Source organism: Phasianus colchicus, chromosome Z, assembly GCF_987193195.1.
Source record: "Phasianus colchicus chromosome Z, bPhaCol1.hap1.1, whole genome shotgun sequence".
Lineage (NCBI taxonomy): Eukaryota > Metazoa > Chordata > Aves > Galliformes > Phasianidae > Phasianus > Phasianus colchicus.
Window position 1 is genome coordinate 85,020,360 of NC_143476.1, and position 17,158 is coordinate 85,037,517.

The 17,158-nt window shown below is 45.0% G+C and overlaps 1 protein-coding gene and 1 long non-coding RNA gene across 5 annotated transcripts in view; both read left to right on the forward strand.

Moving 5' to 3' along the window:
• The window catches only part of KIAA1328 (KIAA1328 ortholog), a 183,537-nt gene extending 179,786 nt beyond the window's left edge, over window positions 1-3,751 (forward strand). Inside the window, exons 12-14 of one of the 3 annotated variants that reach the window (XR_016461996.1) lie at window positions 159-389; window positions 1,811-1,979; window positions 3,418-3,751. Coding sequence is in view for 1 of the 3 variants with exons in the window: in XM_090131958.1 (XP_089988084.1) it covers window positions 159-177 (19 nt within the window). In the remaining 2 variants the exon portion in view is untranslated. The other 2 variants (XM_090131959.1, XM_090131958.1) reach the window with 2 other exon arrangements.
• Window positions 3,752-6,148: 2,397 nt separating this feature from the next.
• Window positions 6,149-15,127, forward strand: LOC116234832 (uncharacterized). Of its 2 annotated transcripts, XR_016461997.1 has the most exons (4): window positions 6,149-6,296; window positions 10,686-11,124; window positions 12,480-12,663; window positions 12,840-15,127. It is a non-coding gene; the product is annotated as an uncharacterized LOC116234832 (long non-coding RNA). The 2 variants fall into 2 exon arrangements; XR_004168211.2 differs by lacking the exon at window positions 12,480-12,663 and having other exon boundaries at window positions 6,152-6,296.
• Window positions 15,128-17,158: the final 2,031 nt, after the last annotated feature.

Below are 17,158 nucleotides of genomic sequence, written 5' to 3' on the forward strand. Positions count from 1 at the left end.
TGAATGATTTTCTGGTGTCTTTTGTCCAACTCAGATGTAGTAACTGTCACTGATAATGTGCTTCACTTTCTGCACCATCATATCATGTGTATTCTGGGTCTTCATCAGCTTGCTAAACCAGATGAGGAAATAGTTTTAAGTCCTCTCTTTCTCTCCAGGACATGGATACTGCTGTGAAAATGAGCGAGGCTTCTTTCGGAGCTTGAAGTCTGGGGGACAGATCTCAGAAGGAAAGAAGTGGGAAGCCAACAGCATGCACTGGGACAGAAAGGTGGAGTTAAAAAGTAAAGAAGAAAGGATGGAGATAAAGACAAGAAAGGACGAGAATAACAGGGAGAGAATTGAACCAAAGGATGAGAGGAGCCAGCTCTGAAGGTGGAGAGAAGTTGGTAAATAAGTTGATGAGGGACAAGTGTCTTCCACTACTGGTTCCCAGTAAAGCATATGGCCCCCTATCCTTTTCCGGATCATGTTCCTGCATTTGGGGAGCTACTATCCAAAGGATGGATGGTAAATAAGGGAAGGAGGAAATGACCTAGCTTTGTCTGCTCTCCTATAGGAAAGCTTGACAAAGGGACCACACAGAGGGTAGGAGAGTGAAACCTGGATATAAACAAGGCATGGACTGAATTTCATTGCTAGCAGCAATGGTGGTGTGAAATTAAATTACAGAAGAATGTGACAGTGGATATAGCAAGAATCTGAATAAGAGAGAAACAAGAAAAACAAAATTTGCAGTGATCCACTGAGCTGTGGTTTGGTGCTAAGGAAGGAGAGGAAAGGGCTTAGCTATGCTTGAAAGAGACTGAGCCTGAGATATCGAAAAGATATCCCTTGAAAGCACACATGAGCCCAGGGTTAAACTCCAAAAGTTGCATCAGAGATTTTCTGAAATACAACCTCCAACGGTGTTTCAGTTTGTACCATCTGAGGGCGAGAGAGCACAGCCTGGTTAGTTAGTAACCTCCTTTTTCACTGTTACCAAATTTATGAAATTGTGTGCTAATTAGTGTATGATTTATAAATTTACATAACTGCCTGCTACATAAGACAACACAGAATATAGAATGAGGTGATTTAAACCTCATTCAGAACAGAAGCACTGAAGTTTGCTCTGACTGGATGTCTGTCCTCTGGAAAATGTTTTCCCAATACACAGCTGCTCCCCACATCTCTTGAAGTCTGAACTGCTCATGGTGACAATAAATGTTTCACTGTAATGTGGCACCATGCAGCTACCTTGAGGCTCTTTGTCATGGCTGTAGCAGAGTTTTCACCATGGTGCTTGTGGAGGGTGTCTAGAAGCAGAAGTCCCCTAAAAAAATAGCAAGAAACCCAGCCTGGCCTGGTTAGAATTGGCCAATGACAACTCCTACAGTTGTTCACAGGGATTGTTGCTGTGTAACAACTACAGCAATTTTGTCTAAGGAATGGTGTTTGATTCCCAGCTTGGAAAAGCCACTTTTGCCTTCCTGTGCATGCTCTCATTTAACAGAAGCTGAGACTCAAACCTTATGTATTTTCAGGCCCGAGGGGGTCCTATCAGGCTTTGGGAAACTAAAGTGGAGAAACTTGGATGTCACTGACAGATGCAGCCCTGATGAGGTGGGAGATGCCAAGATAGCTCCAGTGCACAAACCAATCCACAGGCTGCAGAGGCAGCCCTGAATCCCTTGTTTCTTTGCTTTTGGAATCCTTCTGAATATATGAAAAACCAAACAAACTCCCCCAAGCTCACTTTATTCATTCATAGCATTCAATAACCAGCCTTAGAGCATAACGTTCATTCTTTCTGATCTCCTGTCTGCAGAGAGGAGGAAAGCAAAAAGTCTGGAAAAGTTGTCTTTGTTGATAGCTTCCTGGCAACTAGCTTAAAGCACTGAAGAGAGGAGGTGATTAGTGCCCTTGTCCAGTCACGAAGCAGGGAGTGCCATGAGCATCAAGGGCAACATGGGAAGCCCGCTTCTCCTTTAAGGCTGGTAAGGAAGGAAATGGTGAGGTCGGTTCACAGACACAAAAGAAGTCTGTGAGGTATTTTCACTGACGTTTTGAAAGCACTGTGCCACAACCTCAGTGTTTAATTATCTGCTATGAAACTGCAAGATTTTGAGGTTGAATTTGCCTAGTTTTAGTTTCCAGTGGGAGAAACTACTTGTGCCTACAGAAGCAGGACTGCAGTTCTACTGTTAGCAGACAGCAAGTACCCCCATAGGCATTCTTCTTCAACCCCTGCTCAGCCTTCTTTAGCAACCTGAGCTCCTTTGAGCGTCCTGCCATAGTGTTTGTTTTCCAGTGCCTGTTTTTGAATGTTCTGCAACATTTATGCACCTGGAAAGGTTTTCACTATAGCAGGATGCCGAATTCCAGTTACCATGACTGTAAATGGGGATGAAGTGGCCTCATTCTCTACAGTATTTCCTTTTTGACACTTCCAAGAGCCTTGTTCGGAGGTATTGGCTAGGTACGTGGTCTCATTGCACTTAAGATCTTTCTTGGAAGCAGAAAGTCTGAGAGTGAAACCAGGAGACTCATATTTAGAAGAGTTGAGGAGGAAGAAATAATGTGAAGCAGAAATACTAAGCAGAAAAAAAAAGCATAGGATTCAATTTAGAGTGGAAGGTAAACTTGGGCTTGCATCTGTGAACTCAGCCACCAAGAAAACAATCTGAAAGGCTGCTTAGTGGCAATGGGGAAAGCCAGACAGTAGAAACCTTCTGAAGGGGAGGAGTGAACAAAGCAGGAGGTGATGATACCTGATAGCAACACAAACAGACAAGAAGACTTTGGATCTGCAGGTGAGGAGGCGATGACACCTCCAAATTGCACAGGAAATGGCTCCTTGTCAGTGAATCTGGTGCCCCTGTATTTGCACGAGTGCCTTCAGCACAGGGATCTCATTACCAGAGAGTTTACTGGCAGATTGGAGGGATTTCAGTGAGGAGTAATAAAAATGATCAGGGACTGCTGGAATTGACATAATGAGGAAACAAGATGAGAAGAGTCAGATATTTATAGCTTGGGTGAGAGAGACAATTAAAAGGTGGGATGGGAGATGGACTGGGTGACCTGAAAGCCTTGTCTGTATCTAATAGCTTCTCATCGTCTGCTGTACAGAGGGCTTGAATTTACCAAGGCTGTCAATCTGGCTCTTAACAGCCCTAACTTCCCGTGTTGAAAAGCTCAGGTGGGTGTGCTCTGGCTGTACTGACACTGTCAGAATGTCACTGGTACTGTACTTTGTTTAAAAAAAAAATAGTCATCAGCCACGTTGTGGAAAAAATTGACACTTTGACAGCAAAGGAAAGAAAAAAATTAGACCTTCATAAAATGAAAAGCCATTGAAGTCCTTGCTGGCGACTGAGTGGAAAGGCTCCCAGGGCGTTGAAGTGTTGACTGAGCTCTTCTTGCTGTCTGCAGGTTGGTCTGCCGAGGAAGGTCCTTTTAGAGGCAAAACCCTGCTTTCCATCTATGAACACGAGCTCTTGCCCTTGGACACAGAGCCCAGGGTTTGCTGGGTGTGAGAGCTGCAGCAGCCTGAGATAGCCTGGGTCCACAGGCAAATTAAGCACTGCTGCCGTGCCTGCGGGACGCACTTTGGGGAAATATCCACGTGGTGTTGGTTGGGTCTTGTGGCAGTGTCTGTGCTGTTTTAATGATACCTGTGTGCAAAGGCCAGTGCGGCTTTCATCCATTTCACGTCAGTCTGACATTCACAGAACAGACATAGCCTAGGGTGGTGGAAAGGAGAGAAAGATGACCAAAAAAAAAAAAAAAAAAAAAAAAAGCCATCCACTTTTTACTACTCTTTCCATGCTTCTGAGCTGTGATATCAGGCTGTGGCTGAGCAACAGTAATCTTATCCAGCATACTGTTGATTTAAGCCTCTTGGATTTATATAACTTTGGAAATGGTAAACTATATTAATTTGCTGTGTTTTCAAGGGAAAGTTATTTATTGAGAGACATTTTTAACTCAAGTGCCAGGAGCCTTAAATCATTATAATAAATTCATGCTATTCAGGGTTTCTTACATTGTAATAAATTTGTTTTAAACATGAATGAGGAGATCCATGATTTCTTTAATATACTGTTATGTATTTCCTTTCAAAATGACACAGCTCACTATATCAAGTGGGAGAATAATAGTGAGAGATTTACAGTACTTAAGAATAACACAGCCCAGGAATGTGACACGTTAACCAACGGCGGGCAGGGGCTGGCGAAGGGGACCCACCACTGCCAGTGGTACAGGAGAGCTCATGGTGACAAAGGGTCAGGGCAGGAGGACTCAGTGGGAAGCTCCCTGCAGGATGGGAATCACATCCAAGCCTGAGTCAGCTCCGTGTTGGGGTGAAAAGTGCACGTGAGACACCCAAAAGGTGATGCAGAGTGCCTGCTGCCACTCACCCTCCCCATCACGGCTTTGGGCGCTCACCTCAGCCACTCCTCAGGAACCTCATCCATCCCTATGGCAGGCCTCTGAAGTGTGCTACAGTGATGCTCGGTAAGGACTGAGATAAATTTTAGTCTCCGCTGTTAATCCCTGATCCCTCATTACACCTCTGCTAACCCCTTCCACTCAACACTGGATGGCTGTGAGGAGCGTGAGGTCATAAAACAGAAGGCTGGTTTGTGTGTTGTGTCCAACCCCTCGCTAAAGCAGGTTTGATAGAGCAGGTAGCACAGGAAAGCGTGCAGGTGGGTTTTGAGTGACTCCAGAGAAGGAGAGTCCACAACTTCTCTGGGCAGCCTTTTCCTGTGCTCTGTCACTCTAACAATAAAGAAGTTTTTCCTCATGTTCATACAGAACTTCCTGTGTTTCCATCTGTGCCCATTACCCCTTGTCCTGTCACTGGGCACCACCAAAAAAAACCCCAGCCCTATCCATGTGACACCTGCTCGTAGATACTGATAAGCATTGATGAGATCCCCTGTCACTCTTCTCCAGACTGAACAGCCCCATGTCTCTCATCTGATCCTCATACAGAAGATGCTCTAGGCCCACAGCCATCTCAGTGTCCCCCCACTGGACTCTGCAGTAGTTCCCCATCTTGAACTGGGGAGCCCAGAACTGGGCACAATGCTCCAAAGTGTGGCCTCACCAGGATAGAGAGGGGAAGGATCACTTCCCTCTATTTGCTGGCCACACTCTTAAATGTACCCCAGAATACCACTGGCCTTCTTTGCCACAAGGGCACACTGCTGGCTCGTGGTCAACCTGTTGCCCACCAGGACCCTCAGGTCCCTCTCTGCAGAGATCCTCTCCTAACCTGAACTGATGCATGTGGTTATTCCTCCCCGGGTGTCAGACTCTGCACTTGTCCGTCCTGACCCTCGTATGGTTTCTAGTGTATTCAGGTCTTGCTGAATGGCAGCGCAGCCTTCTGGTGTGTCAAGCACTTCTCCCAGCTTTGTATCATCAGCAAACTAACTGAGGTTAGACTCTATCTCCACGTCATCCAGGTCATTGATGTTGAAAAAGTCTGACTCAGCACTGACCCCCCGGGAACACTACTAGTTACAGGGCTCCTCCAACTAGACTGTGCTACCGATCTGAATATGCTGAGCTCTGCCAGTCAGCCAGTTCTCAATCCACTTTACTACCCACTCATCTATCCCACACCTATGAAGATGTGATGGGAGACAGTGTTAACTGCCTAGCTGAAGTCAAAATACACAACATCCACTGCTATCCCCTCACCTACTCATCCATGGATGGAGCTCCTCTCCTACAAGGACAGGCTGAAAGAGCTGGGGCTGTTCAGCCTGGGGAAGAGAAAGCCATGAGGTGACCTGGTAGAGACCTCAATATCTGAAGTGGAGCTACAGGAACAAAGGGGACAGACTCTAGCAGCATCTGTGGTGATAAAACAAGGGGAAATGGCTTCAAGCTCAGGGAGGGTAGATTTGGGTTAGATATAAGGAAAAAATCTTCTGCTGTGAGGATGGTGAGGCACTGAAATGGATTACCTAGTATTATGGTTGATGCCCTGTCCCTGGAGATTTTCAAGGCGAGGCTGGATCAGGCCCTGAGCAACCTGATCTAGCTGTGGCGTCCTTGTTTATTGCAGGGGAGTTGGACTAGATAGCTCTCAGAGGTCTCTTCCAATTCTGAGGACTTCTGATTCTATTCTATCCTACCAACCTGGTGATGACATCATAGAAGGCTACCAGGTTGGTTAAATGTGATTTCCCCTTAGTGAATCCACATTGACTACTCCTGATAACCTTCTTCTCTTCGGCGTGCTCAGACATACACACAGAATAAGCTGTTCTACCACCTTCCTGAGGATGAAGGTAAGACTGGCTGGCCTGTGACTTGTCAGAAAGCAACTTGGAAATCAACTCTGCTGGTTTCTTAGCACTCAAGAGTGCATCCTATTAGGACACATGGATTCGTGTGTGTCAAGTTTGCCTAGACTGTATCATCCTCGACCAAGGGGAAGCCTTCCATTCCCAGACTCTCTTATCTTCAGGGTCTGCAATTCCTTAGCAGTCTTAGTAGTAAAAACTGAAGCAAAGAAGGTGTTCAGTCTTTGCCTCTTCAGCATGCCCTTACTAGAGCACTCACCTAATTCAGTGAACCCACATTTTCCCTAGTCCTCCTTTAGCTATTGACATGCTTTGAGAAGCCTTTCTTGTTATTCTTGGCCTCCTTTGTCAGATTTAATTCCAAGTGGACCTTAGCCTTCCTCATTGCATTCCTGCATGCCCTGACAAATGTTCCTTTATTCCTCCCACTTGACCAGTCCTCTCTTCTATATTCTACAGATATTCCATAGACTTTCTTCTTCCATGTAAGTTTACCCCTGATCTGCTCACATATCTCCTGCTACCTTTGCATGGTTTCTTACTCTTTGGAATGCACTGATCTTGACCTTAGAAAATGTGGTGCTTGAATATCAACCAATTCCCTTGGGGCCCCTTTCATTTCAATATTTTAACCCATGGGATGCCCCCTGATCTTGATGAGGTCAGTTAGCTTTTCTGAACTCCAGGTTTGCAATCCTACTTACCACCTTGTTTCTTCCACGTAAAATCCTGAACTTTACTGTCTTACTGTGTCACTGCATCCAAGGCTGCCTACAGCCTACAATTCCCAACCAGTCCTTTCTTGTTCGTAAGGACAAAGTCTAGTAGCAGACCTTTCCTCACTGACTTCACCACCTGTGCTGTAAAGTTATACTCCGTGCACATCAGGAACCTCCTGAAATATGTGTGCTTGGTAGTGTTGCTCTTCCAACGAATACCAAAGTGGCTGAAGTCCCATGAGAGCCAGTCCTCTAATCCTGAGGCTACTTTCAGCTGTTTGTAGAAGGCTTCATCATCTTCCTCCTCCTGATCAGGCAGCCTGTCATAGCCAACATCCACAATGTTGTCACTCATAATAGCTTGTCCCTTAATTATCGCCCATAAGCTTTTCACTCATTCACTGTTCATCTGTAGAGAGATCTCAATACCTACCAGTTTTTTTATCACATAAACTCCTTTACTATTTGCATGGCTCTAAAGAGTTAATGACTCTTTGGTAAATGCAGCTGTAATTAAAGACAGATGGACGGCCCTGTTTCCATCCTTTGCAATCCAAACCTGCAAGCCTAGCACCTCAGCTGCATGCATGGAACTGGTAGGGTGCCTGGAGGGCTGTGTCCTGCTCCTCTGGGAGAGGAGACGGGAGAGGGCCCTGCTTGCCCAAGAAGTGATGGCAGAACCTCATCTGTCAGTGCAGAAAAATGTCTGGCCAATAAACTTGCCAAACGTCCCTAATAAAGGGCTGGATGTGTTATCATGTAGAATGGTTTTATAGGGGACAGCCATAAAACGTGCACATTGCCCTTTAAAATGCCAGGACGAGGATTGATTCCGGCAGGGTGGAGGGAGAGGAGGAGGGAGAAGGAAGCTAATTGGAAAAGGGGGATAAATCCAGGGGCTTATTTCTCTGCCGTGGCTCCCAAGGGTGTCAGGGAGCAGTAACAAAGCTGAAGTCATTGCTGGGCCTGGGCTTCTTCACTATATCCCTCTGTAATGCTGGGTGTCCTTCCAGCATCTGTTTCTGCTGCTGGTTCAGTCCAGCCTTGTTCTTGCTTCTCACCCTTAGCCCTGAGAAAGTTGTGGAGATACCTCCATCAGCCTCTCTGTAGGTTTCTCCACATTTCTGCCTTTCTCTCTCACCCCAGTGGTCCCACATCCTTGCAGGCTCCAGTAGATGTGTCCTGTCTGCCCCAACATAAGCTTAGCTCTCCTTCTCCCTTCTGTGTCCTTTCTGCCTGGTCTCCTGCTGTGGGGTGGCACTGAAGTCCATCTCTTCCAGGAAGTGGACTGCCAAGGTTTGGGTTCCCTGCTCTATGGACAAGGTGAGCATGTATTCAGGATGCTGGTGCTTGTACGTGCTCTGGACCCTGCCTGGATAAACAGGAGACAGGGAGATGGAAGAAGATCCTGGCTGTGTTTAGAAATGATCGATAAATATATTGTACTCTGGCTCAATTTTAATACTGCAGAAAACAGGCAGTGATTTCACTTAACAAATGTGTACAGTCTTGCAGATCTCCAAGATCATCTATCCTGCCCAACAATTCCCACACAACAGGATGGCACGTGACACAGGGCCCAGCGTTTATCTGCAGCTGGGGCTCATGGCCTGAGTATGATTTCTCATTTTCTCCTTGAACAGAGAGATTCTGGGCAGTCAAACCCTGCTGTGATCTGCTCACTGCTGAAAATATTAAAAAGTCCCTCTTAAAGTCGCTGAAGACGCCGTGGGTTTGTACTCTGGGTGGGAGGTGGCAGGTACTGGAGGGATGGAAAAAGGAAAGTCAGATTGCTGTTTTGCAAACATTTTTTTAAAAAATGTTTGTCAGTGTCAGTGTGGATTTGCAGGCTTGTGTCAGATCTCACTTGTCCTCCCACTCTGTGCATGTGGTGCTGCCAAATTTCTGGCTTTTCTGGCTTGAGATGACCCTGGAAATCCCCAGCAGGAGGGGTGGGAGGGGCAAGCACTGCCCTTACGTTTAACCCTCAGCCCTGAAAATGCCCTTCAATACGGGATGTCGCAGTTTGTGACTAAACACAGGCAAAGTGAAACTCAGTTGGAACATGTGCCTGTTTGTGTCCATTAGACATGCCATAAATAACGTTCCTCCCATCACGGAGATGAGCCAGTATAGCATGGTATGGACCCACGTCAAACAATATGACTAATGGATATGGTGTATCATGTTAATTTGGGTGAGAGGATTGGTTCTGATATTTTTTTTTTTTTTTTTTTCTGGAGAGAGGTTACGAGAAGCAGCCAAAGATGATGAATCTCAATTGAATTTTTCATAACATGGCACTGTTTTGTGTGCCACCAAGTTAGGTTTATCCAACAGGGGAGCTCCAGGACTGACACAGAGTTTCAGCTCTCTAGACTGACTGGTGTTCAGGATTTTCATCCTGCACGGTGGTGAAGTTCGGAGCAACGTTCAGACTCACAGCCCAAGACACATCTCTGAGGTCTGGATCTGCTTCTTCACTGCCTTTTGGCTTAGGACTATCTCTGCTCTATGCCCATCTCTGTGAAATTTTTGTGGAATGCATTCTTAGTTCTGGATTTGTAATTAAATTTAAGGGTTGGTAAATTTTGCTACACTTTCCTGGCCCTTTCCTAAGCATTCAGTCTATTCATCTACTATGTGAGGTTTTGCAGATGACACTGTATATTGTATTGTCAACAACCAGTATGAAAAAATGTGGGATTTAGAAAAATACTAATACATTTGAGGACAATATTATTCTTTTTTTTTTTTTTTTCCTAGAATGGTCACACTTTACAACTTCTTCTCAGTGTGTTAGAGCTATGAGGTTACGGGGCAGGTGGGAGTCTCATTCTACCACTTGACTCCAAGGGCCGTGAGCTTTCCACTTCATCAAGTTTATGATCAAACCACGCACATGACAATACCATCTGTAATTGCTCTCTGAATTAAAGCATTTCCTCCAGAATCCAGCAATAAGGAGAATGAAATATTCAGGTAGGGTTTAGTGGCTCACCTTGAAAGAATTTCATCTCATGCTAAACATTAAGCCATGCAGCGATATCTGAGCACTTGTCTACTTTGAGACCCATGGGAGAATTAAATCAAATTCTGTTTTAAAGGGGATTAATTAAGCTGCATCTGGACCCTATTTCAACACTCAGAATTTAGATAAGTTGAAGTAAGACCCCTTTTATTTCCATTTTAGGGAAAGAACTGAAAGACACACGTGACCTCTGACTCCACACAAGGGTGTCTGAGGAGCTGCTGATGTGGTTTGACTAATCTGTTTTACATTATACTTCATTTAATTCAGACTGAATACCTGGTGAAGAAAAGCCTGGAGATGCTGGGCCTGTATGTGGTTGTGAGGGGAGTATTTGGTTTCCCAGCTGTTTTGTGAGGGAAAGAAGCTGTGTGGAAAACAAGGTAATCCATAAAATGCAACAGAGAAGGTAAACTGGAGGTGACAGCCCCAAAATATCTGCAGTTCTGAGTGGGTTCTGTCCCGTAGCCCTTGTGGTCTCTAATTGCTTTTTAAAGTTTAATCAGTGCTTTTTTTTCTTCAGATTTGAGTGAAGACTAAGACTCATTTGGAGAATTAGATAGCAAGGTGATGTGTGCATTATCTGCACTTCAGACAGATTCTTTTTCTTATCCCTTCCACCAGTTACTTGGCTGCGAAGGCTGATGTCTCAACCTTTGCCAAGATTTCAGAACTGAATTCATGGTGTGGGATTTCTCTACCTTCTGGACTTCTCCATTTCAAGACAGGAATATTTCTGTTTACTCATAACTTCTTCCTCCTCCCTACCGTTTTTCTTCTGGAAATCAGGGACACTCTGTGTCTGGGAAGCAATCTGTGCTGAAGGACACTTGGTGATGTCCTGTGGGGTAGTGGAGCCACAGGAGGAATCTTCTCAGGAACAGCCTGGAAACTGGTATTTTCTGCTCCTGGACAAGGACAATGGGGACTTCACAAATCCTTCAGTAGAGGAATGGCACAGTGTTTTCTAAGATGGACACTTTGCATCGGGCCAATCCAAAGCCAGGATTAATTTTTGGAAGAGGAGTTCTTCATGTGACAAACTACAACTGCATCCAAACAGGTCAGCAAACATTGCTAAATGCTTTGTTGAGCCCTGAAAATACTTGGAAGGGAGTTTTTCTTTACATCTCGTCCAGATCTTTCTTCTCTTAGCTTTTGCCTCTGATACATCATTTTCCTGCCATGTACAGGACCTTCTCATCAACAGCTCCCCGTAGGTGTTGGCAGGCTGCAGACAGGTGCCCATGAGGTCGTCCTTTCCTTCTCACAGGGCAAATGCTCCAGCCCCTGCTGATGTCAGCAGACCCTGCTGAATTAGCTCCAGATAACTGAAGCATTGTGTGCCCAATACCTGGGATGCAACCTAATGAGTACTGGGTAAATGAGGCCATTGTTTCCCTCAGTCTCCCAGCCATGCTGCTGTTAACACTGCCCAGGGTACTGTTAGCCCACTTGGATGCCAGGACGCAGGGTGGCTTATGTCCATCCTGCTGTGCACCAAGACCCCAGTGGAGTGGTTCCAAAGCAACCAGAGACCAGTTTGAGGAAATGATTTCCCCCCTCGCTCTTTGTCCCACATCATGCTGGATGTTCTCAGGTTGGATATTAAGAAAAAATTCTTCCCCAAAAGAGTGGTGAAGCACTGGCACAGGCTGCCCAAGGAAGCTGTGGAATCACTGTCCTTGGAGGTGTAGAAATGTGGCACGGAGGGGCATGGATTAGTGGGTGATGGTGGTGGTAGGTGGATGGTTGAACTAAATGATTTTGGAGCTCTTGTCCAACCTTAATGATTTCATGATTCTGTGTGCTGTGCTGACAGCCCAGATGTTTATTGTGTTCACCAATCCAAGAGGCAGATCACTTTTTTAATCAAATGGTATCCCCAAAGAGACACCTAAAGGTAACAGCTGTTTTAAAGAAACATTTCCATCTAGATCCCTCACTCTCATTCCTTTTGCTCTCCTGCCACCAAATGAAAGGAGAATAAATGCTCACAGCAGTGAAGGCTGGGCAAAGCTGGGGTGGGTCTCAACTGGGTGAGGCCATATTTCTTGGGATCAGAGGGTTGTGGAAAGCAGTACAGAAATGCTAAGAGGAAATTACAATTGCTCCTTTTTTTTTTTTCCTTTTTCTTTTTTTCTTACTCTCCTGCCATTGCTTCTTCCTCCTAGGTGTTCGGGTCTTTTCAGAGGCAATCGTTACTGTTAATGATTTTAGCTTGTTGGCTATTATCACATTTGTGCCTGGGGACTGCAGTCGGCTATCTGGGCTCTGGCAGGCCTTGACAGCAATCAGCTCCTTCCTGCTTCGCACTAATTTTCTCAGGGGAGCTCAGAAGAAAATACTTTTTCCTTCATTTCCCCTTCCCTCCCCGTGACTCTCCTTCCCCTCTGTTCTGCTCCTGTTCTGCTCCAGGAAGGATCTGTGGGGAGAATCTCACAGCAAAGCACATGGGAGGCACTGGGACATCACCGGGAGAGGAAATGTCTTCTGGGAGGAAGCACTCTGGCTCTTGTTATCCATGCTGTGTCTGTACGCATTGCTGATCCCCCAGCAGATAGGGAGAAAGGAAGGGATCACTGGTTATTTTATGAAAAAGGTTCGTGGATCTTTCTCAGTGTCGTCGGCTGAGCGCAGAGCTTTTACAGCCCTGTGTTTAATATTCTCTTTTTTCCCTCCATCATCATTTTATATTATTCAAAGCAAATCAGACAGCCTTTGAAGAACAGCTCAAAGCCTTTTTTCTTTCTTTTTTTCTTTTTCTTTTTATTTAAGGTGGGAAAGAGTGGAGCCACCTGGTACACCTCCATTCTCAATTCAGTGATTTTATTTAGTGGGGAAGAGATCGGTTTGCATCTTGTTCTTTAAAGGAGTGTAAAAGTCAGGTAAGAGCCATATTTCTGAAAGCCCCCAAAGAAGACTTTTCTGGAAGGGTGAAGAGCATCTTCCTTGCACTGGAGCAGCCTGGATGGTGAAAACGTCATGACTCCTGTGTGAAAAAGCTCTGACCTGGAATCACTTTTGTCCTGAAACCTACTGATGAAAAATCACTTCTCTGAACTACTTTGCTGTCGATCCAGACTGATTTTACAAAGACCACTGAACCAAGCAAGGTGGTTGTCAAGAAACATGTTGACCAGTTGTTAAGTTGCTTTCTGGAATATTTTCTGTGTTGAGTGAGGCTTCGGCCAAGTGAGCTCTTCCAAAGGAAAGCAATTTTCCAGAGGACTGAAAGCAGAGATGCCATACAGTAGGCTGGAAGGGGTAAAGGCTTCAGCACCTGTGTTTGTACAAGGACCCACTGGGGTGCTTGGTAACACCATCCCCTTTACAGTGCATGCATGATGGCTCTTGGACTGCTGATATTTGCATTCCTGGAGGCTGAAGAGCTCTAAGAAGGGATTTAGCTAATTCCAGTTCTTTGGTAGATATTGGTGTCCCAGCGTTGGTCTAGCAAGGTAGACCTTGGTATCTTGGTTCCTTGGAACAGATTTCAGTGCAGCCAGAACTTAAATCACACTCCTTGCTCACAGTGTTTATGAACCTAAGACAATCAAGAGGAAATGCAGTTTTATTAGCCAAACATCATGCTGTTACTTTGCTCCCTACCTGTTCCAGGTTATAAGAGTACTCTTCGACAATGTCAGATGTCCTGGTTTTTTTTTGCTTATCCACCATCCTCCCTTTTTTCCCAATTTTGAGGAGCAGAGTGCTTTCAGCTCAGAGACTCCTGCTTTGCACCAGCCATGACTGGAGGGTGTTGATGTTGAGGTGTAAGCACCAACCCACAGGTGCTATGAAAATAGGAACGTGTAGAGATGTGGAGCTCCTTCTGGATCTTTCCCCCTAGCCTTGAGCTTCCAGACCTGCCCATCTCTGCTGCTTTCACAGTGCTGAGAGAAGAAGCATAAAACAAGTCATCATCCCCAAAGGTAATGATCTCTTCGGGCAGGTTGCCAGTCATTTAATATCTATCTTCGCTAATAACCTAGAAGTGGAAGTAAATAGCATGTTAATGAAATGTATGGGTGAGGCTGGACTAAGGGGAGCTGGAGGGGATGATTTGGTCAGAGGAAATGTGGCAAAAGGATTCGGTGAGGTCAGAAAGACAAGCAGGAAATTTCAGCTGGGGAATAATTTGAAGGACTAGAAGAGGACAGGGGAGCGGAGATACAAGGCCATGCTAAAGTGGGGAGGCAGTAGTCTGTGTCCATAGGGTGACTGATGCAGGAACACAGTGCTGGAATAATATGTGACACCTTTGGACCAGGAGGACACTGGGAAGCCTCATGGCAAGATGATCTTAAGGTCCATTCCAGCCCAAGATTCTATGGTTCTATCATTAATAATGCCAAAAATATGTAAAAAAAAGTCATGCCTCACATGGATGGTCTTTAATGGAAGGCCTGTGAGTAAAAAGCACTGCTTAAGCATGTCTGAAATTGTAGTGCACTTTGGAGGTAATTTCAGTCTTTGAAGGAAAGAGGGACATTAAAGAATCATCTATACAAAATAGAGAAAGGTATTTAAACTCAGAGGCACATCAGTTCCAAATAGAAACATCTGCTGAACAGCAAGCTATTAGGTGCGTCAAGTTCCTTAAGTAGGAAGGGCCAAAAGAGTCTGATTTCCTTAGGCCAGGTTCCCACAGAAGTTCCCACGAGTACCCTTACGGATAAAGAGGAGGAGGAAAGGAATATGACAATGCTGGAGCAGAAACAAGCTGCTGTAACCTGTTTTGAGTGAGAAACTTACGGAGAGAAGAAAGGCCATGTGCTGGAGATGGCTCTGGATTTGCATTGGAAATGATGACGGTTATAATTTACTTATCCAATGTTCAAGAGCTGGTTCTTGCAGTCCTGTGTGGATGGTACTTTTAATACGAGTGGACAAAGAGTATGTGGCTAAAAGCCCAAGAGATCTGTGAGGTAGAACTGGGATGTTCATGAATAGAGATGGTCAAATAATAACAATTACCGTTTTCCAGTGATTTTTCTTTTGACATTTTTGCCAGATATTGGGAAATTATGAATGTATATACTTCTTTTCACCTCTTCTTCCCTCCAGCTTCTCCTGGCAAAAAATAAAATAAAATAAAATAAAATAAAATAAAATAAAATAAAATAAAATAAAATAAAATAAAATAAAATAAAATGACATTATAAAGAAAAAGGATGAATATATAATGAAAATGTGCAGCCAGTTCTTTACTTGATCAAAATGGAAGAGCCGTGGCAGGGCACAATCCGACTAGCCTTGCCTGAGCTCCCATCACCTCACAGGTTGCCTGAGGTTCATTTTGCACTGTGTCTAGGTTACTAAAAAGATTTTATGAGTTCCTGAGTTGAACTCAAAGTTTTCTGTATTTCGGCAAAGTTTCTCAGAGGAACTCATCCAAGGGGAGGCCATGAAAATCGTAACAGGAGGTGGAGGTGGGTTTCCCTGCAAGGGGTTAAATCTTCTCACCAGAGGTGGGCTAGACAATGGGCTGAATTAGTCTGTAAGTTCATTGGCACAGCTCTCAGCTGGAAAGGAGGGATTTGTGATACAAGGAGGCTGGAAAGAGATTGCCTGGAAATTCATTGCTAGGTATAGATAGACTCACTGACTCTGAAACAAGGGATCTGGTGGGGCTGAAGGTGTGGCAGGAAATCTTCAGAACCACAGCCATGAGAGGAGGACCAGACTGAGGAGTTGGGAGAAGAAGCAGGGTGGGTGATTTACTAGGACAAACAAGCACACCGCCTCTCCCATCTCTGCTCCTGGCTCAGGCCTTCCCATGTCCACCCATCCCCATGGCTTTTGCTGCTCTCAGAGATGGAAAATAAAACAAATCATCAGCCCCCGGAGTTAGCAGCTCCTGGGCAAATTGCCAGTTGTTTAATATTGTTGCTAATGATCTACAAGCACAAGTAAACAGCACGTTAATGAAATGAGTGGAGGAGGCTAAATGGGGAAAGATGCAGGAGCTGGTTTAAACAGAAGATAAAATACAAAGACTTGGGGAGGGTGGAAAGACACAAGAGAAAACCAGGACAGAATAATTTTGGGGATGATTCCAGGGAAGATAACAGGGGGAGTGAGCAATGCTAGGTATTAGTGGTGCAGTGAGCACACAAGCACTGCATAGCACTGGTGGGCAGAGCCTTTTTGTTGCAGTGTCTGCAATAGCATCAATCACTGCACAAAGCTCTTTTAGGCCATAATAAAAATAAATAAATATATTTTACCAGCATTGCAGCTGGGGATTGAATCAGGAACTCTGAGAGGAGTCTGGTGAAGACAATAAGTTTTCTATTGGCACGACAGAGTTGGAACTGAAGTTTCTGCATCACGATCATCTTGAGCAGGGAGATGGAAAGCTTCACTCTGAGCCAGGAATGGGATGAGTTTGTTTAGCCTCTGGCCCTTGTCTGGCCAGCAGGGAGGGGGGAGTCACTTTGGATAAATGGTGCCCCAAAACATTTCATTTTTCTTGTTTTCTTTTTTTTCCTCTTTTTTTTTTTTTTTTTTTTCCTCCTCCCTCCCCCTCATTTAAAATTCATTGCTCTAATTGCAGAGGTAGTCAAACTTTGGCTGTGTCTGAACTGCAGGTCTTCAAGGGGACTCGCAAGCTAGACAGCGAGATGAATGATTTATTATTATATTATTATTTATTCATTTAAATTCATGAATGCTTATCCAAATCAAAAATTGCCCAATTTCATCCAGATCTGAATTTATAGATTTTCAGGCCAGATGGGACCGCTCTGATCAGCAGCCTGACCTCTGGCATCGCACAGGCCAGAGAACGCTGCCTGGCAATTCCCGCGGCGAAGGGAAGAGATGCTGCTATGTAAATCAGTATTATCAAGCCCAGTGACTTGTCTGAAATGGTCTCTAGTGGAATCTGTGAAACTGCCTGGTGGTTTTCAGCCCTGCTCCTCAGTGCTTGCATCAGGGAAAATGCGGCTTTAGCTCTGCTCTCTGTCTGGAAGACAGGGCTACCACCAACAGTGAGGGCTATGGGGTCATCTCTACAGACACGAGATCCAAGCTTGCTATCATATAAGCAGTTGGGCAGGAAAATCACAGAATCATTAAGGTTGGAAAAG